The 20142-nt window shown below is 53.1% G+C and overlaps 8 protein-coding genes across 8 annotated transcripts; 7 read left to right on the top strand and 1 right to left on the bottom strand.

Moving 5' to 3' along the window:
* Nucleotides 1–611: 611 nt before the first annotated feature.
* Nucleotides 612–2722, bottom strand: J4E85_002430 (uncharacterized protein; the record flags this gene model as incomplete). The annotated part of the gene is made up of 4 exons (XM_051466708.1): nucleotides 612–2056; nucleotides 2193–2205; nucleotides 2264–2375; nucleotides 2538–2722. 4 exons carry the CDS (start codon nucleotides 2720–2722, stop codon nucleotides 612–614), a joined length of 1755 nt encoding a protein of 584 aa, XP_051329563.1.
* A 2615-nt stretch (nucleotides 2723–5337) lies between these two features.
* J4E85_002429 (uncharacterized protein) lies at nucleotides 5338–6490 on the top strand (the record flags this gene model as incomplete). The annotated part of the gene is made up of 5 exons (XM_051466707.1): nucleotides 5338–5356; nucleotides 5416–5495; nucleotides 5562–6153; nucleotides 6207–6245; nucleotides 6297–6490. 5 exons carry the CDS (start codon nucleotides 5338–5340, stop codon nucleotides 6488–6490), a joined length of 924 nt encoding a protein of 307 aa, XP_051329562.1.
* Nucleotides 6491–7350: 860 nt separating this feature from the next.
* On the top strand, nucleotides 7351–7731 carry J4E85_002428 (uncharacterized protein; the record flags this gene model as incomplete). The annotated part of the gene is made up of 1 exon (XM_051466706.1): nucleotides 7351–7731. One exon carries the CDS (start codon nucleotides 7351–7353, stop codon nucleotides 7729–7731), a length of 381 nt encoding a protein of 126 aa, XP_051329561.1.
* A 650-nt stretch (nucleotides 7732–8381) lies between these two features.
* J4E85_002427 (uncharacterized protein) lies at nucleotides 8382–9117 on the top strand (the record flags this gene model as incomplete). The annotated part of the gene is made up of 2 exons (XM_051466705.1): nucleotides 8382–8405; nucleotides 8512–9117. 2 exons carry the CDS (start codon nucleotides 8382–8384, stop codon nucleotides 9115–9117), a joined length of 630 nt encoding a protein of 209 aa, XP_051329560.1.
* A 335-nt stretch (nucleotides 9118–9452) lies between these two features.
* J4E85_002426 (uncharacterized protein) lies at nucleotides 9453–10841 on the top strand (the record flags this gene model as incomplete). Its single annotated transcript, XM_051466704.1, has 3 exons — nucleotides 9453–9537; nucleotides 9694–10242; nucleotides 10297–10841. The coding sequence occupies 3 exons, from the start codon at nucleotides 9453–9455 to the stop codon at nucleotides 10839–10841; spliced, it is 1179 nt and encodes a 392-aa protein (XP_051329559.1).
* Nucleotides 10842–11471: 630 nt separating this feature from the next.
* J4E85_002425 (uncharacterized protein) lies at nucleotides 11472–11908 on the top strand (the record flags this gene model as incomplete). Its single annotated transcript, XM_051466703.1, has 3 exons — nucleotides 11472–11570; nucleotides 11635–11791; nucleotides 11817–11908. 3 exons carry the CDS (start codon nucleotides 11472–11474, stop codon nucleotides 11906–11908), a joined length of 348 nt encoding a protein of 115 aa, XP_051329558.1.
* A 2993-nt stretch (nucleotides 11909–14901) lies between these two features.
* J4E85_002424 (uncharacterized protein) lies at nucleotides 14902–16911 on the top strand (the record flags this gene model as incomplete). Its single annotated transcript, XM_051466702.1, has 1 exon — nucleotides 14902–16911. One exon carries the CDS (start codon nucleotides 14902–14904, stop codon nucleotides 16909–16911), a length of 2010 nt encoding a protein of 669 aa, XP_051329557.1.
* Nucleotides 16912–18701: 1790 nt separating this feature from the next.
* On the top strand, nucleotides 18702–20005 carry J4E85_002423 (uncharacterized protein; the record flags this gene model as incomplete). The annotated part of the gene is made up of 3 exons (XM_051466701.1): nucleotides 18702–18873; nucleotides 18934–19658; nucleotides 19745–20005. The coding sequence occupies 3 exons, from the start codon at nucleotides 18702–18704 to the stop codon at nucleotides 20003–20005; spliced, it is 1158 nt and encodes a 385-aa protein (XP_051329556.1).
* Nucleotides 20006–20142: the final 137 nt, after the last annotated feature.

The raw sequence follows: 20142 nt of genomic DNA, 5'->3' as shown, positions 1-20142 counted from the left end.
TCACGGGGGATGCGCCGGGCTTGTCTTCGGAGCCTGGCTGCGGAAAGGTTTGTTGCGGCACTTTTGTTCAATGTCTCTTTTCCTTCATCTTTCCCTCTTTCGTGGATTTCCCTTCTTTCCTTTTGTCTGCTGATGGGTCGCGTTTCCTTAGATCGTTGTTATGTCCTTCCCATTTCATATGTACTGCAGCGTTCTGTTGCTACCATCGTAGTCGGCTGCTTTATTTCCTTCATGCCATAGACTGTGTTTTCCGCTCATAGATTTCCTTACTCAATAGACTGTTCAACCCTCAATCCTGTTCAAACTCTAGTCAACGCTCACTGAAGCATCACTAAATCGAGACAAGAGCTGGAGAATGATATGACTTCTATTGAAACAAGTCGCTTAACCTTGCGGAAGCTCGACTGAATGATACCGAAGCGTTGACATGCAACACTAGATGACCCTTACACTAACACCTCTAGCCATATTGCAGGCTTTCCCTAGTCTAAACCACACCAAATACAAACGCCGTAGCGCTAGAATGCAACGATGAAGATGAAGAGCCAGGAACCAAAATTGCGCCAACCCGTCGTCAAGATACGTTAAGAATGTATGTAGCGCTTGGAAGATCATTTCCACTGACCCTGGCTCAGCTTGAGCAGGCCCTCTACGCATCCAGCTTCTTCTGCTGAGTTTATACTCGAGCGACCACTCGCGTCGTCACCGTGCATGAACTGTCGCAGCTCATCGTCTTGCTCGGGGTCGACAACACCCTTGCCAGCTTTCCGCTTGTCCTTGGCCAGCATGGCACCGAGACTTGACGTCTGCGACATCAGATCTGTGTTCTCTCCCAGTATCTTGCGAGCTGCTCGTGAAGCAGGAGGCGTAGCGGCGACTTGGCGGTCTCTTCGTACAGACTTGGACGCGTTAGGCTCCCAGTTCTCCTTGTCGCTCTCCGTTTGCGGGAACTCGTCCGACTCGGTGCTTTCGCCGCCCTTCTTGTAGTCGGCATAGTCCTTGCTGGAGAAGCGGCCGTTGATGGTGGACGCGCGTTGCATGGAACCGCGAGCCTTCTTGAGTGGACTGCTTTGTACTTTGTGTGAGCTGTGGCGTGCCATCAACGGGCTGCTGTTTTGGCGAGCCTGGTTCTGTGCTAATATCCTTCGGTTCGCGCGTAGTATGCCAATCGCGTCAGCTGCACTGCCACTCTCCTCTTGTTCTGCACGCGTTGTCAGGCTGGTTGTTGACCGGCTCTCGGGATCACACCAGAACTCCCATGCGCGCGAATCCCTGCTCCTTCCGATGTTCGATGTTGTTCTTGGTACCTTGGGGCTCGGCTCGCCTCGCGCGGCGGCGGCTAGGCGGTCGTTCAAGCCAGCTGCACTGTAGCTTCGTCGCAGGCCAGCAGCGGCACGGGAGAAGGAAGATGGAGTCTTCTTCGACTTTGGCGGTGATGGCGTCTTGTCGAGGTCGGTGACGATACGCGCAGTGCCGTCCTCATTAGTCGCTATCCGCACGAAAGAGTGCTTGCGCTTCAGTGGCCGGGAAGGGGTCTTGGTTGCATGGTCAGGTGATACTGAAGGCTTCGGAGGGGCGTTCGGAAAGGTGATGACTTCGGGCGTGTAATCGTCGAGATAGCGGACGAACGACGCGCTGCGACGGTTGGAGATCCATGATGTGCGTTGTTGCGCGGCGCCCTGTGAAGATGGTGCAGCCTGCTGCGAGTTGCTTATTTCAGCGGACGCATTTTCGGTATTTTGAGTTTCGGTATATGGCTCTGCGACAACTTCATTCGCGTTTTCTGGTTCGTTGGCAGAAAAGGCAGTGTCGATGGTGCGTGGCTCTGGGATGGTTTCGTCGGAAGTGAGTTCTGGCGTTGCGGGCTGCTCGGGTGGATCAGACCTCGGACACTCGTCCGCGTCTTTCGGCCCCGGCGCGTTATCGATATTGCGCGCAATGGCTACCGTCTCGTCCTCGGTGGGCGGGTCCGACATGGTGGAAGAAGAAGACATCAGCGATGCCGTGGAAGATGGTTCGAGAGGCCGTGAGCGACGGCGGTCGTTTTGGCGTTTATCTAAAGCAGAGCGTGATCAGGACGTGTTTCGAAAATCATGCGCACAACCAAGCCACGCGCGACACTTCGGAGCGATTCAATCGGGTCGATTGAAAAGCAAGCACCAGCGACGCGCATAACAGATGGATTGACTTACTTTGAAACCAAATCTAGGACGCGATGTTAGCAAGGCGCGCACACTCGTGACGTGGAGAAATTGGCGCTTACCTGAACTTCTTTCTCGCCAAGCGCGACTTTGCGGACGATCTCTAGTCGTGCTGCCTTGTCGGGCTTTGGGTTCTTGAGATATTCCGATTTCAACACGTCTTCGTCTTCCTTGCTGCAAGATGTCGTGGTCAGCGCTGATGGGGTGATGGAGAGTCGTGCCCGCGGGGTAGGCCGAAGTAGCTCCCGATGGTAGGTTGCGCACGAACCAACGCGTTGAACATGGGTCGACACGGTCGAGATGGAAAGGCAGAACTTGGATGGAATGAGAGCATACCTGGTGCGTCTTCTCTTCTGGCGAGCAAGAGCTTTGTTGTCGACATCCGGTGGCATGTGGTTTGCGACAGTTTCCTGCGAGTGCACGAGGAAGGCCAATTGACCACTAAAACTGGCGCGTCTGACGGTGGGAAGACGCGATGACGCAGGCGAGGAAAACGACGGCAAGGGCGATGAAGCGGACATGATGGGATGACAACAACGGATGTTGGCAATTGGATTTGGTGTGATCAGAGAAGAGCTACCATGAAAGAGTGTTATAGTGGAAAGAATAACGCGTTCAATATGGTGGCAGGAAAGTAGTGTGCGAGGCGCGTCTTCAGTCGCGTACGTATCAGATTGGTCCGAGCCGAGCGCTTGCCTATGTCGTGCATACCACTTGACTGAACTTGACGCCCGTGCACACGACCACTCCAGCCTCATATCCTGTATTATCCATGCGGCAGATGGTCACGCATGCACGAGCATGATGAGGCTGAGAAATTTCCACATTCTATCACGCCCAATCTAAGCATCGCTGACGAAAACGCGTGCATCCCATCACTTCGATAGCCTTTCGTGGTTCATCTCGGCGTCTTGCAAGGAACTACGCGAACGCGGGACGACAATTATCTGTTTTGCTTTTCCAAGGTCCTCAGCCCTATTTCGGAACACGTCCAAGAACGCGCGTGAGCAGAGCCCATTGCACAGCAGATTCGTGCAGCAGCATTGGCCCTCTGTATATTGCCGCCCCTCTCTCGACATCATCTGCTTCCACGCGGGATGAAGACGCGTAGGAGTCGCGACGAAAACCATGCTTCTGGTTCCACACGCGTAGCACTGACAAAGCTAGTACTCAAAAAGGATAGTGGTGAAACACGTCAGCACGTGACGCGCTAACCCTTCCAATCACCCCGCCACAACCGCGAAACACGAGTCAAACAATGCACGGTTCTGCTCATCACAACGTTCTGACACAGACTCTCTGCCATCGGTATCCTCCGATGACCTACCCTGCCTGTACGCATCATTGCGACTGCAATTTAGGCAGCGACACACTACTCAACGACTATCCAGTCCGGCCTGCAGTCTAATTCTCTTGGCGGTAACTCTCACCGTCAGATGGGCTTGCACGATGCTCAACCACCATTCCATCTCTATTCCCGCAGATGCGCATACTCACTTGTCCTCCTTAGCATCTGACCTTTTGCATGCACTTTGGTCTAGTCGCGGTCTCATTGTTCCATACCTTCGTACCCCACATCCACCGGTGAAGACAACCATACAAGGCAGAAGGTTTTGGAGCAAGAGTCGGAGGGTTCCGTGGCCTGATTATACAGATCTTTCGCGTCAAGACTGATCGGTGTCTTTCTGCCTTGTACAGTACACTCTGACGATGTCTGTGTTCAGGAGCCAAGGAGAGTTGCACTGCTCGGACCGAAGCCGACAGAAGATATTCGTAAGACAGCTTACTATCCCGCAACCACGTGCTGCGTGCGGCACTTCTGGAGTTTCAACATTCGCGTATTGGCCATCGAGATCTGACCGAGTGCCTGTGGCTTTTTGGCGTTCGTGCAATCCTTGAGCCTCACCGGTTTTGGCCCCATTTTCCTATCTCGTCATCACCAGTTACCTCCTAACCTGCCATTACGATGGATGATTGGCGGATGGCACCCTTGCCCAAATCACAGCTACCAACGGTGTGCTGTTCTGACAGCCCTACGAAACAAGAAAACCCGACCGCTAGGTTCCTGTTCGCGTAGGCGAGCTACTGCATCGAGCCTCGGATGAGGGTTTCACACCCGAGAATCTACACTTCGGTCAGAGATACGGTCGGATCGTGGTATAGGGCTAGCCCTATGGGTCCACTTCCGTACGCAAACTCCGCTTCCGCCGCGAAGATTCTGGAGTCTGAGATCCTTTCGCACGATATAACCGCCACTCTACCACTGGAACGCGGATCGTGACTGAACGTTCAGCTAGCACTTTAATTGGTTGGAGCTCACTGCCTAGTGCTATTGTCGCAGGACATGACTATGCACGGTCTCGATGCTCGTTTGGCTTTGATTCGCCGGGGCCAGGTGTTTCTTCCGTTGATTTCATCTCTAGTCCTCTGATCGGATGCAGGGCTTAGGCCTCTATTCCTCTCTTCCCGGTCTCTGTCCGCCGTCCGCAACAAGTGTGCTATCTCTTCCACTGTATCACATGTTGAGCCAAGAGTCACGGGAGCTGTCGTGGACAACACTCCAGCGAATCGGCCCCTGATTGTTGACTAGCGAACATTTGACCCAGCGGGAAAGGCGTCGAAAGCAGGCAACTGTACCCAAGAGGCGAAGAGGTCCGCCGTTAGCCCTTCATCATAGCTTGTCACGCCAACCTCCGAATACCCATGCACGTTGCAGAAGACGGTGGCAGTCGTTCTACCTCCGTCCTAGCACTAGACCGGGCTTCAGGAATTCATTGATGTAACAGGCTTTGTTTGTGTTTCTTTACGCTACAAGTCAATCTCATTGGCAGCGTCACTTCCACATAACTCTGTATTGTAAGCAATGTTCCCATATGTGCAGCTTTCCCCTGTTGCTGCAATATTTCAGGCCGACCACGATAACTTGTGCGTTACATTCACCCTTTTCACCGATACAGTGCCACCCTTGTGAGTCACGGGCCTTCATAGCGATGTGATGGTGTTGACGGAGGCAGTCTTAAAGCCCAACTCACGTCCGGCTTTGTGCTACACAAGATACAGGATCGAACTTATAAGCTCATACGCCCCAGCATCTTCTTTTAACTTAACAAGCTCAAGCAAAGCAATGTCTGGCAACATGCGCGTCGCAATAGCAGGTAAGGCAGCTATCAAAAGCCAAGCAAACTACATTCGGGCAACCTTCTTACACTGTTAGGCACTTCTGGTCTAGCGCTTCTGATAGCACAAGAGATCAACAACTCGACGAGCCACCAGCTGATCATTCTCTCGCGAGCCGTAAGCACCCCTTGGAAGAACACAGTTCATCTCCCGAGTACCAAGTAATGAACTAACGATCACCAGCATCAAACGAGCCTGATCGCTTCTGGTTACAACTGTCAAGTCGTTGACTACAACAGCCCTACATCTCTGCAGCATGCATTGATGGGTGTCGATACCGTCATCTCGACTGTACTGGGCAATCCTCAACTCCGTCTAATAGAAGCGGCTGTACAGTGCCGGGTTCGTCGCTTTGCACCTGCGGAATTTGAAGGTCAGCCAATTCAGCGAGGCCAGAACGCGCTGCTCGATCGTGGCCGCAACTCTGCGTTGGCCTTACTGCACCACTACCGCGCCAATATACAGTATACGGTCTTTGTTTGTGGCATACTTTATGAGCGCTTCTCGGTGAACGGGATGATGTCTCATCGTCTTGGGACTCATAGCGGCTATGGCAACGAGGGAGACTTCATCGCCGACCCACGGCAGATGACTTCGATGGCACCGATTTACGACGCAAACCAAAACCTCTCCTGTATCTGCCTGACATCCGCATACGATGTGGCACAGTTCGTGGTTCGTGCCCTCGACATGCCAACTTGGCCTTCCGAGATGAGCATGTGTGGTGAGCGTATGACCGTCCATGCCTTGGTCGAGGCTATCAAGGCGTGTCGTAGTAAGTATCATCACTGTCTGTCTGATGAACGGACTTTGCTAACATGTCCTTAGACCGACCATGGGCTAGCATTGACTACCAAGCCCCCGCCAGTACGCAGGTATTCTTTACAGCATTCATGCAGTTGCTGACCGACTACGCAGATCTCGAGTACCAAATGACGATGGCTCAACTGGGAGGAGACACAGCCGGACAGAGGCGGCTCGCACCGCTCCTCGCGACAGCGGAGGGGCGCTATGATTTTGCGGTACCCGCCTACCTTAACTCAGTCTACCCAGACGTGCAGGTCACTCGTTTCCAAGACTGGTTCCTGCGCAACTGGGCCTCGATACCGTGAACCAATATCATTGTGGAGTATCATCCGGTACTATGACGATACTTCCGGGACCGAAGAATATCCGCACGGGACTGGTCATACTTGGATCGTGCACAAGGGTTCGGTTCCTAGGATTTTGACAACATTTCATGGGGCTCCATGCTCCGTCTTCTCCACTTACATACTGATTCGATTTCGTTCTCAGACTGCTTCTATGTACCAATATCGAGTTGGCGATTGAACTAAGGTCTATGGGTCGCAACAAAGCTTCGAGGCGTTGACGATGGGATGCTCTTTGCAGCTTACAATGCAATTATATTCGTAATGTTACCAAGTCTGCAATCCCCAAGTCATTGCAATCTTACAAGGGTTTGGCAGTTGTGAGGGTTTGATCAGGTTGTGTCGCTTACGCCTGAGAGACTACCTGGAACGCCTCCACTGCCAACACCGCACGCGACACGTAGCGGCTCGCTCGTTCCGAAGCACAAGCAACGCTAACTATTTCTGCAGAAGCATACCCGATCTGCGATGATGTGAGGAAGGGTCTTGTCAGAGTTTGATGGCAATCTTCGATGGGGAATTACATCAGGTCGACGTCACCGGTGGGGCAACCGCTCCCCACTGCCATAATAAAACCACGACGCGCCTGAACACTCTTTTCTTTTCAGTATCACAACCACAACTTCAATTACATCTTCACGACCAAATTCACATTCTCGAAAACTTTGTCTTTCTTCCCATACCTACAACGTGAGTTTCATTCCAAGAGGTGGTGTGGTGGACGGGTTAAGTTTGCCGTTCCTGGCGCGACGCCCTCAAACCATCCACGAGCACGCGTCTGTTCATGTTGCTAACATATCTTCAGCACAAACACATTCAAAATGGTTTCTTCTCAGCAAGGCTACGCTCCCACCACCGTCGACATGAAGGGTAACCCCCAAGCTGTCAACGAGGTTCAGTCCAACCTCCCTCTCCCCGAGCAGCCCCCTGTCGCCTCCGACTTCAACTCTGCCGATGCCAGCACCGTAAACGTTGGCTCCGGTCGTCAAGAAGCCTCTTTCGCCTCCGGCGGTGGTGCCATCCGCGAACCCGCTGTCGGTGCTGGCGGTGTTTCCGGACGTGAGGCCAAGGATGGCCTTGGTGGCATCCCCAACGACGCTGTCTCGCGCGAGGCTAAGGACAAGGCTGGTCTTGCCGACACCACCAACAAGGACTACGGATACCCACAGAAGAACGACCCCAGCTCGGGCGCCAAGCAGTAGAGTACTGCAGGAGGAAGAATAATGAGATACCCGAAGCATCATGGGATTGTATGATTATGGCTACTATCACTGCGCTTAGTAGCAGACTGCAAGAGCAGTCTTACGATGATCAACGAATGAAATGAATGAACAAACAAACATGTCATCTACCTATCGAAATGTGATGTCGTGATGAAGATGATGATGTATGAATGAATCTAATCGCACCATGCTAGACTTCGTGCCAACGCCTCACGCGATCTGGATTGGACCGCGCATGCTACAGCCGCACCAACAGCACCTGCCCGGATGGCCCGTTCCTGACGCCATGTCAGCCGCAGTATGCACGTATGCCCGACTCTAGCACATGTATGGGTGGGACCATTGCCGCTTTCCGAGCTACCACTGCTACTGCCGTTCGACTAAAGGCGGGGTTGTTATGAGCACCTAGGTAAGGCTGAAGTAAGGTGGGATGTCTCAATGTGACGACGTCATGACGCAAGTATATCGGGGCTTGAAGTCTGACGGTATACATAGGTCAAGTTTGCACTTGACTTCAGGTACTCATACCACTTGAACTACCACAACTTCCAGAATCCAATCAATTGATTAACTCCAAATCTCAACATTTACAACAATTACAACACAAAAGAACCGTACCAAACAACAACATGTCGGCTTCACACGGACAGAAGGTAAGTTCTCTGTCTGGAGCTCTCATACTTCGTTCTTTATCGCTGAATCATGACCTCATTTATCATGACGGAATCGCAGAAACGCCCACTAACTTACTGCTTATAGGTAACCACCGACCCCGCGTCTAAGATCCCCGTCCACGAGGGTGTCGGCACCGTCACATCAGACTCTCTAGCAGGCGAGTCTCTGAAGGGCGACGGTTCATTCGGCGAGGGCAACCCCAAGGCCGCAGCAAGCAAGCAGCCATCAGCATCAACCACCACAAACACCCACGACACATCAAACGCCACCAAGCTAGACGCCGCCGTCAACGCCGAGGCACGCGACGCGCAACAAGGATGGAACGAGGAGAAGATCATGAACTCAGGCAAAGGTCTGGGTAAGGAGGCCGGAGTTGGTCCTACATACGCAGTTGCTGGTGGAGGTGCTTCATCAGGAGGCGCTGCCAGCGCTGGCACAGCACCTACTGGTGTTGCTGCTGGAAAGAACATTGACCCCAGTGTTCTCCAGCCCAAGGGTGCCAACTTGACAGAAGACCCTAACATGAGCGGTAACACCAAGTTTGGCGAGATCGGTACAAAGGATGACCCTTCTAGGCAAGCGGAGCTTAAGTTGGCGAAGGCGGCTGCGGCGAGTGCTGCTGTTGAGAACAGGGACCTGGCTCAAGGCGGCGACTCCAAGTTCAGCAACTTGGGTGACACCAACGCTTAGAGTTTCGATGATGCATTGCGATATACATCCAACATAGAGTTACGAGCCTAATGAAAGAAAAATAATGACCTGCAAGCTGTTATCGATGTTCTGGTGATGAGAGCGACAAACTCGAGGGGTGAAAGCAGCACGTGGCGGGGCCCTCCGAATCGGGCCTCTTCCGCGGGCACGGACGCGGGCCGTTGCAGCAGTTCAAGGTGGCCTTTCGCGACGCGGCATGAACCTCAACTATCAATGTCGCTCATTATCCCACCCACGCTTCTTTCTTTCACCTAACCGTTGACCGAATCGAAATTGGGTCTGCAGCACCCCGATTGTTCGTTTGACTGCCCACCATGAACGGCTACGGGGACAACGGGCACGACGAGGATCCATTTGGTCCAGCCAAGGGCGGCATTGTGTCCAGTTTCGATGCTTTTCGTAAGTGGTGTCTTTGTGCGGGTGTCGAGATGGAGGGAGGAGTAGTAGGCAGTTTCAAGGTCTCGACTGGTCAATACATGTCGTGATGCGACTTCCCAGCCACATGCGACACCGCGATCGATCCAAGATGAACCCATTGCTAACGGATATCTACAGCTAAAACTAAGAAGACGTATCTCGTACAAGGCCGCAACTCCTCCGCGTGGACAGTGACGCTCATCATAACATGCATCTACCTCGCCTGGTCCGAGATCGCGCGCTGGTTCGCAGGCACAACCACACAATCATTCGCCGTCGAGAAGGGCGTGGCACACGGCATGCGAATAAATCTCGACTTGATAGTAGCCATGCGCTGCGCCGATCTTCACGTCAATATGCAAGATGCTGCCGGTGACCGCACCCTGGCTGGCGAGCTTCTGCGCAAAGACCCAACATCATGGGCACAATGGACCGGCAAGAACGCCGAGAGTGGGACACACGAACTGGGCAAAGATAAAAAAGTTGGATGGGATGATATCGAGGACGTACATGAGCAGCTGGGCAAGGCGCGGAAGAGCAAGTTCAGCAAGACACCGCGCGTGCGCGGACAGACTGACAGCTGCCGTATCTACGGCAGTATCATTGGAAACAAGGTACAAGGCGACTTCCACATCACGGCTAGGGGCCACGGATACATGGAGTTTGGAGAGCATCTTGACCATTCCAGTAAGTCCAAACAAATTAAGAACCACGAAGATGACATTTGCTAACATCCACCAGCATTCAACTTCTCGCACATCATCCGCGAGATGTCTTTCGGCCCATACTACCCCTCGCTTGTCAACCCGCTCGACAACACCATCGCCGTAACACCCACACCCCAAGACAAATTCTACAAATTCCAATACTACGTCTCCATAGTCCCCACTATCTACACCGACGACGCATCCATGATCCCCTACCTCACATCCAGCACATCCGAAGAAGACACGCCCTTCTCAAACATGTTCCACACCACCCACGCCATCAAGACCAACCAATACGCCGTTACATCGCAGTCCCACAAGGTCGCTGAAACCTACGTACCGGGTATCTTCGTCAAGTTCGATATCGAGCCTATTCTGCTAGCGGTGGTGGAGGAGTGGGGTGGCTTCTGGAGACTGATTGTTAGGCTGGTGAATGTTGTCAGTGGTGTTATGGTTGCGGGGAGTTGGGCGTGGCAGATGTTTGATTGGGCGAGTGAGGTTATGGGGAAGAGGAGGAGGAGGGGTGATGGTGTTGGTGTGTTGGGGACGCCGTCGGTGGAGAAGAAGAGCTGGGATTAGAGTGGTGGTTTTGATAGAGGAGGATGCATTTAATGGCGTTTAGGTTATGGGGAATGGGTTTCATCTTGGGAATTTTGTGAGTAAAGTAACCTCCTTTCTACGAATTTATAAGTGCTGCACACCGTAAAGTATCTGTATTGGCGGAATGGCTCGTGGCGAATATTGGATCTTGAGATTGCGGGACTGCGCGATTGCGCTATGGTACGTGTCGCTTTTCATGCCTTACAATCCGCCCCCCTTGCGTAGCTGACAGTTCTGCATAGAACCCTGGAAGCAGCGCGTACTTCAACCCGTACGATCAGCTCCATCAAATGCGGAGTATCGCCAGTTCAGGAAGTAGCGCGCACTGCGACAAACGCTCCAGCCGACCTCTCTCCCACCTTCTCCCTCTTTCATTCGTTGCTTGGCGGTTTGTGCTACAAGGCGCTAGGCTGTATCTCACTTGCTCTTGCACCACCTTCGTCGGTCTTTGCTTGTTTACCTCCCCACAAAATACGAACAAACGACCACATCATTATTTACTCTCTACATTCTTTGGCCGAGAGTTCTACCACCAAATACTGACGAGCGAACGAACGCATCAAAGACTATCTTTATCGCATTCCAACTCGACTTGACTACATCGCGACTATGGCGTCGCCAACTCCCCCGCAAGATCAAGGTGATTCGCGAGATGAAACCGAGGAGGAGCGAAACGATCGGATAAGGGAGGACCTTCGGGCTAGAATGGTAAGTTATGGCTATACGAAGTGCATGTGAGACATATACTGACTTCGTACCCCTACCTCTGCAGCCTGCTATGGCTGGTCTTGACCGTCGTGGGGAATTGTCGGTCTCGCAAGAAGATGCCGGCGAGATACAGCAACGTTCACAACAAGATACCAGGCTCCGGAATAGCTCGCGCCTGATTCGTGCAAGGGACGCTTACGAGGCTCGCCGCGCTCTCGGTAGTCAGACTGCGCGCGTCGATCCCAGTAATCCGACCGTCACTGAAGCAGAGGGTCAAGGGGCCGCCACTACACCGCGCCCAGATTCACCTCTACCTGCGCCACGGTACAGGCGGATAGGTCCAACCGAGAACGCCAATGAGCTACACGTTCCTCAAATTCGACCTGCCACAGAGCGAACTAGATGGTCAGACCCAACCTTGGAGTCGCGTCTAGCGTCAGTCGGTCGTATTCAGAACATATTGAACCCTGAGCCAGCTGAGACTCCCCGGCCTAAAAGCCATATGCCCACTCTGCGGTCTCAACCAGAGTTCTACATGACCGGAGTCATAGCCGTCGACACTACCGCAGAGCCTCTTCCCGAGAACGCGGAATGTACGATTTGCCTTGAACCTCTCTCAGACGACGTGGTCAAGTTCCACGCTTGCGGCCACATGTTTCATACCGTCTGTGTACAGAGCTGGTTCGATCAGAGCGCTCCGCGTACGGGTGTGAAGCGAGGTACTTGCCCGAACTGTCGACATGAGCTGTACGAGCCAGATCCGCAATTTCGACGTTCACATGCGCAGCGAACTCCTCGTGCAGAGCCGGCGCATCCACATATGCCTGCGCCACTACGTCTTACTACAGGGGACGTAGTGGATGTGATGCATCCGGCGCTACCTCGCACTGGAGTGACTCCACCGACGGATGCTCCCCGACTTCCTGTTAGTTCCGAACGTGAATCCCGTCTCGCGCGGTTCGTGGCTGATCACCGAGAACGTGTGAGGGCGCATGACCAGCAAGAGCAGCAGGCTGGCAATGCTCCAGCCCCAGCTCTAGATCGAAGGTTTGTAAGCGTCACTCGAGTACCTCATGTCGCTCCCGGATCTCACTTACCTGGATACGCGCCTCATCGCATTGAGTCATCGGAGAGCCCCCGAGGAGGTACGATGGAACGAGATTTGCCTACTGTCTGGCTTCCTCCAGGTGACCCTAACCCTCCTAACGCGGCATATGGTAATCGGCAGCCAATTAGTCAGAACCAAATGCTTGAACATCAGCAGATGTTAAATCAACAGCGACAGAATGCATCCAACAACTCGCGATTCCAAACACTTGCTCGTTCGGCGGCCAGTATAGCAATGACTGATGCATTGCGCCGGCCTACTACATCCACTAGAGAACCAGAAACTGGACATAGACCGTCAGATGTAGCGGAGCCGGACGAAGATTCTGATGCCGATGATATTCCCTTTCCAACATTCATCCCGGAACGACCTCCAACATCAACATTTCAATCTAACGGACTCTCGAATCAATCACGCGAGTCTCGAGCCGATCTAGCAGCACGTGCTATCGCGGAGCGTCGCCCCCTGTCAGAAGTACCAGGCCTCAACACCGGATTTGCAGCTATTCCACCTCTTTCGCCACAAGAGGCTGCTCGACTCGCCAGAATCCGCGAGTTACCAGGGTCAGGGCTTGATCTAGCTACCCGCACAACTGATTCACTCCGAGACGAGCAGCTCATGTTATTGGAACGCCTCCGCGCGGTACAGACACAGATAGGCCGAAATCTAGAAGCATCTGGAGAGCGCGCGACGAACGCCGCTGAGCGAAGGGAACAGATACGAGCGATGGGCCGGAATAACCCACAAACTGCACATCTATACGGTGGGCAGGCGCCTGGGGCGCAGGATAACACTGCGCATCGGCCGCCGCCAATCGCGATTCCTCGACTTGCCGACCCATCGGTTACTGACCTACGGTCATCTCGCGAGCCTCCTGATCCAAGAGCTATAGGCACAGGAAATACTATATGGTCGACGGATAGTAATACTATATGGTCGACGGACTATCCGCCACCGTCAGATATGCGGTATATACTCAACCGCTATCCGGCTTCGGATGGATCGTTAGAGTCATCAGATTATGTATATCCTTCCCCTCCAGGTTTCCACCGCGACGTCTCAAGAGTCCATAGCCCACTCTTTCCTTTCTCCCCAGACGGTCCCCGCACCGCCACGAACAGCAATATGCTTCACGGACGAAACTTCAACGATGACCGATTTGCGTTGCCTACGTTGCCTACTTTGACTACACGCTCTGATACCGTAGCTGCTGCTCCGCCTGCTTCTGAAGGTAACCAGAATGCAGCCGCGGAAGACACAAGGTCAGTACAAAATCCACGTCGCGTATCTAGCACTGTCGTGAGGCACATGCATGATGACTCACTACCCCTCAGGGCCGCATCAACAGATCCTACTGCGTTCAGGCAACATCCCCCGGGGCGTCCTAGGCCATCTTCTATTCTTCAGCGAGCACAAGAGGCCGCCGCATCAGACACACAGCGCTTTCGTTCTCGTGGAGCACGGTCTGCATCGCCCCAAGAAGATGAAAATAGCACCGATGTCCCTGAGGCATCAACCTAGACTTGTTACGTTGAGATATCAGGCATGATAGAAAGAGGAGAACGATGAGCGCGGTTTGGGCGATTTGGGTACGATTGGAGCTTGAGCGCGTTCGAAGAGACAATGCATAAGACCCCTTGAGCTTCGAAGTGGGGGTGAAAAGAGAATGTTCATGATGCAGCTAGTGTCAATGATGGGTCGTTGGCTATCAATGTTGGGCTTACCTCAACGGGGCCACCAACGGTTTGATGTAGACATCGAACAAAAACAATCGAAATCATTGATCAAATGTCTTGTTTGTCAGCCCCGGTTCCTGATTAACGTCGCGAGTGAAGGCCTGAGGACGCGAAAGCCCAGATCATCGTGACAGGCATTTCACCCAAGACCACAGCAGAAGCAGTGAAAGTGGTAGGCCTTCGATGTCGCCCATAGGATCTTACATTGTGAAGGTCTATTTGCCACACTGTTCAGTCACAGTACAATCTGTTTCACAGCCCTAAGAAGAGCAGCCCAAAGTATATGCTCCCGCCGACTTTTAACAAAGTCCAACACATAAATTCCTCCACTCACACTCGACTCTCTAGCCCGCACCCGATAGTTTCAACCAGCACATCCGTGAACATGGACTCCTACATCGGGCGTAGAAATCCTGAGCCTAGTGATACATCATCGTCTTCTAACGAGCGTGCTGTCCCGCAGACCAACACCACACCGCCGTCCAACATGCCCGCTCTCCGCAGCCAAGGAGAGTTCTTCATGACCGGAATCGTACCAGCAGGTCCCCAGCCCGAGGAGTCAGACTGCTCAATATGTGCCGAACATCTCGCCGAGGATGTGGTACAGATAGCTCGCCCATGCGGCCACATGTTCCACGCTGTCTGTCTACTCACCTGGCTCCAAGGCGATGGACGACGAAACCGTACTTGTCCTAACTGCCGCTGTGAGCTATATGCGGCGCCAGCTCCAGCACCATCGAGCTATGCTCGCACCCGAGAAGGTATCATGGAGCGGAGAATGCAGGCAGAACGCCAGGCCTTCAGGCGTGCAGGAAGAGTTGAGGAAGGTGACCTAAGATTGGCTCAGCTCGCTTTGGGACGACAGACTGCCGCGACCCGCACATCGGTTCATACGGAACCGGTAAACTTCGATCGTCGCAACATCCGTTCTGCAAATACACCAGAGTCCATCAGGGGATGGGCAAGGCGAACCCAAGCTGAGATGTCTAGACAGATGACTCCGGAAGATAGGGAACTCATGCGAAGGCTGAGACAGACTGCTCAGGAACGAGAGCAGGAACGAGAGGATGAAGAGGCCCGCACAGCGCTTGATAGGATCCCGCCCGGTGCAGATCGTATGTTATTCCGGTCTGTGGGCACACCAACCTGGAGAAGTAGTATGGAGGAGGCTCTTGAAGATGGTGCCCTTGTGCGTTCCACAGAAAATAGGAGGAACACTATGCAAAGAATGTCACAGATGGTTGCGGATGGAGAAGCCCCAGAAATCGAAGAGCTAATTCGTAGGCAACCTGCTTACCACGCCTTAGGTGGTAGGCCAACAGCCAGCTCCGCCGATCAGATTTCAGCATCGGGACGAGCAGAAGCAAGGGCTAGCCTGCAATCCACGCATGACTTAGCGGTGGCTGAGATGAGACAACTGGAAGCAGCGCGTCTTCAAGATGGGCTCCTACACGACAGTGCCGAAGCAGTAGCACTCGAGCGAAACTTGGCAGATCTGAATAGAGTCAGGCGCGACAGCATACAGCAACTTCAACAGTTTGATAGACGAGCCGCAGAGGAAGACCGTCCGTCAGATGATCCGATTCCCAGTATCAGGACACGTAGACGCCAACGCAGCTCGTCAGATGATTCGATTCCTAGTATCAGGACACGCCAACGCCGACGCATGGCAGCTAGACGGGCTGCTGGAGAAGACAGCTCGTCGGATGATTCGAGTCCCAGTATCAGGACACGCCAGCGCCGACGCATGGCAGCTAGACGGGCTGCTGGAGAAGACAGCTCGTCAGATGATTCGAGTCCTAGTATCAGGACACGCCGACGCCGACGCATGTCAGCTAGACAGGCTGCTGGTGAAGACAGCTCGTCGGATGCCTCGTCAGATGTCCCCAGCATCAGGATGACACGCATTGAAGCTATGGCGAACCTACGAGCCGCTGAAGAAGCCAGATCTCCACATAATTCGAACCTCAGCAGCCGACTTGCTAGTGCCGCTGCGGATTTGGATTTAAGCAGAGCGAGGACAGCACGAATAGAGCAAGACATCCAGACACTGCTAGATGGAGCCTCAAGGGGACACACCAGCCAGACGCCAGAATCCTCAGCAACCAACAACATTCCTCCACAACCTACGCAGTCTGCGGCTCGAGGTCCTATCATTGGGAGAACCATATACCCGGGTCCGCCGCGAAACACCACCGAACCTATCGCCCCAACACGTGAAATCGCGCCGAGTAGATTAGCACGAGCCCGCCGTGTCGCATTGCTGGCCGGTCGTGGCGACGATGTCCCAGAAGAAGAGATCGCCGAGTATTATGGCTTTCCTGGTCTGACTCAGCTGCACGATGAAGCCACTTTTACACGCATGTCGAATTTGGCGCGCCTGCGCGTTCGCGCTCAAGCTGCTGCTGAGCTGGCCACTGTGGACATGATGAATGAACAGGATGAGGAGATTCGTAACTTGTTTTGGCCTGGAAGGCAAGCCAATGACAACAATTGATGATGTAGCTTGTTCGACGTATTGATGCGTTGTCGGTTTTCTTTTGCTCTTTAGATGGATCCTTGGGTATATAGCTTGCCTCGACTGAATAACTCTTTCCCTTGTATACTACCCCCCAGTATTGTTTTGTTCCTCCCGTGATACTCCCTTCTACTTCAACACCCACTCTCTTTCCCCCTCCTTCACATCCACAACATCACGTTCGTTTTTAATCCACTTCGCCTCCCCGTACGGCCGCACAACAGCCAATACCTTCGCCTTGACCAACGCCAACGGGAGCGGTCCAAACAGTCTACTATCCCTACTCCATTCCAGATTATCGCCTTGTACCCAACAATGTCCTTCTGGCACTCTTATGACCTCTTCCCTTACGCTCGCCCATTTCCCCTCATGGTCCACCGCGTGCACGTCGTCTTCCCCGCGCCCAGGCGTGACTATGCTGACGAAGTCGCCTGGCATCCCGATGATGCGCTTACACCCGCTCTGTTTGGGGAATATGGGATGATTATAGGTTATGATGTCACCAACGCGGAGGTTGCGACCGCGACGATGAAGCGACGAGTATAGTATCCATGGGTGGCCCTTATAATGGTGGGGGATCGTAGGCACCATAGAGATGCCGCTGGTGGAGGAAATGCCGCCAATGTAGGAAGAGCATACGTGGAGGAAGACAAAGCCTTTTGCGACGGTGAGCGCGCTACCTATTGGTGTATTAGCAAGTCGATTCGGAGCATAGTGTTGCAAGTACTTGCGGCCTAGGGTTTGGACAAAGCCGGAGCGGTTGAAGGTGCTCCATGGTGGCGGCATTACAATCGGATCCTGAGCTTTACTATCGCTCTAGCATCTTTTGTCTGTGATGGCGTGCCCGCGGCGGTCCACAATGCTGGCGCGGTGTTGTTGTTAGGCCATCATCGAGGTCAAAGATGCTGACTTGTGGTGGACTTCTTGCATGGGAAAGCGCTATCAGGTTTTCGGAAGTTCCCGTCGGAGGACTTGGCATCGTGTTAGCCGACATGCCTTCATCGTCAGTACCGATTCCGCGTCATAACAGGGATTTTGCGTCGCAATGCCCCAGGCAAAGCCACTGCATTTCACCAATCGTCTTACGTGTTGCTCTAGCTAACTCTCGTTAGAAGTTCGACACTTGGCCAAACCTAGCAAACAGCTTCATCCGGAAATTGGAACGAGATTGGAACGGGCAATTGCTTGCTCGGTTGCTTCGCAAGTACGAGGACCAGATAGTATTGGTATGACCTTATGTTTCCGGAGCTCGGTGGACTTGGCATGTAGTGCTGGTGGAGTGCTTGTATAAGATGTAGTACCAGGAACCCGGAGGTATAGTCGCAAAAGAGCAACTGACTGAAAACATGCTTTCAACATCTCTACTATTTCTGTTCGTATCGAACGCCATCGCTGATTTCGTTGATCCGCGAGACCATCTGCTCAATCGACAACACCAAGCCTTACAGGACTGTCTTCACGCAAAAGCCGTCCCTACTACTCTCAATTCCTCATCAGATTGGACTTCTCTCACCGCCGCATTCAACCTCCGTCTCCAGTACACCCCAGTGGCCGTGACAATACCAGAAACTCCGCAGCAAGTTTCCGATTCAATAACATGCGCAGCTGCAGCTGGCATCAAAGTTCAGCCCCGGTCTGGAGGACATTCGTACGGGAGCTACTCTCTCGGCGGCAAGAATGGTAGCTTGACGATCGATTTACAGAAGTTTAACGAGGTATCTCTGGATAAAGGCAGGCAGCTTACTCATTCCTTCATGATCTTTGCTAACATGTCACAAGGTACTGGTATCGTTCGAGCAGGAGGCGGCGTGCGTCTCGGAAACCTCGGACTGGGTGTATACAAGCAAGGTCAGGCCGCACTGCCTCACGGTACATACCCGGGCGTTGGCATCGGAGGGCACTATACGCATGGAGGCTTCGGATACTCTTCTCGTCGCTGGGGTAAGTACCGCTGTTTTGCAAATATATGTAACGACCCTAGCTAATCGTAATGTTGTTCAGGGCTTGCACTCGACACGATCGAGGCAATGGACGTCGTGCTGGCCGACGGAACTCAACTTCACATCACACGCACTACCCATCCCGAGCTCTACTACGCTCTGCGTGGAGCTGCAGATAGCATAAGTATCGTAACTACCTTCTATCTGCAGACCCAGCCTGCCCCAGCACGAATCGTCAGCTACTCCGTGAACTTCACTTCCGCGCTGAAGTCTTCATCTTCCGTCGCCGACGTCCTTCTCCAGTTGCAGAAGTTTGCCCAATCTTCTCCTCTCATGGACCGTAACATCACACTTGAGATCTACATGAACATATTTGGCACCTTCGAAGTTCGAGGCTGGTACTTTGGCGACCGCGCACACTTCTCCAGCGCCGTACTTCCCGCCATGCTTGAAGGTTTGCCCAAGGCCGACAACACAACGATCGCGACCAGAAGCTGGCTCGATGCACTGCAGGATATCGCAGAAGGCGAACCTCTTGTTGAGCCTTTGACTGGCTACAACAACCACCAGACCTTCTACACCAAGTCCATTGTTACAAGGGAGGCAAAGCCACTTACACGGCGCGCACTGGAGAGCTTTGCTGGGTATGTCATTAGTAAGGGATTGAGCGCAGAGTCCCCATGGGAGACTTATATCTCGCTATACGGCGGGAGGGATAGTCAGATCAATGTTCCATCGCCTGACAGTGCGGCATATTCGCATCGCGATTCGCTTTGGGTTTTCCAGGTAAACTCCTCTCCTCTCCCCTCCCCTTCAGACAATACTCATCGGGCAGTATCCCCTAAGCAGTTGGCTAACCTCGTTATTGATAGAACATCGGTTCCTCGGCCAATATGCTTCCACCTTTCGAGTCTAGCATCAAAGCGTTCGTGCAAGGACTCAATACTGCTTTGACAGACGCACAGCCCGATGGCGACTTTTTGGCATACCCGAATTATCTGGATCCAGAGCTGACACCAGCGGAGGCGCATCAATTGTACTATGGTGATGCGACTTATGGAAAGCTCAGTGTGATTAAGGACTCAGTAGATCCAAACAAGGTGTTTTGGAATCCACAGGCGATTGGGAACTAAGTAGCTCTTCTCTAAGTCTTTGAATGTCTCAACCTGGTCCCAATTTCAACCGCAATGCATACATACTATCTTATTCTTGCCGTGTTCTTGTACCTCTCCAAATGAACCTTGGAACTCTCATGGACTGGCAATGGATC

The sequence above is a fragment of the Alternaria conjuncta genome, assembly GCF_024043145.1.
Source record: "Alternaria conjuncta strain BMP 0040 chromosome Unknown scaffold_3, whole genome shotgun sequence".
Taxonomy (NCBI): Eukaryota; Fungi; Ascomycota; class Dothideomycetes; order Pleosporales; family Pleosporaceae; genus Alternaria; species Alternaria conjuncta.
The sequence above is the reverse complement of the archived record's forward strand: the minus strand, read 5'-3'. Positions and strand labels throughout refer to the sequence as shown.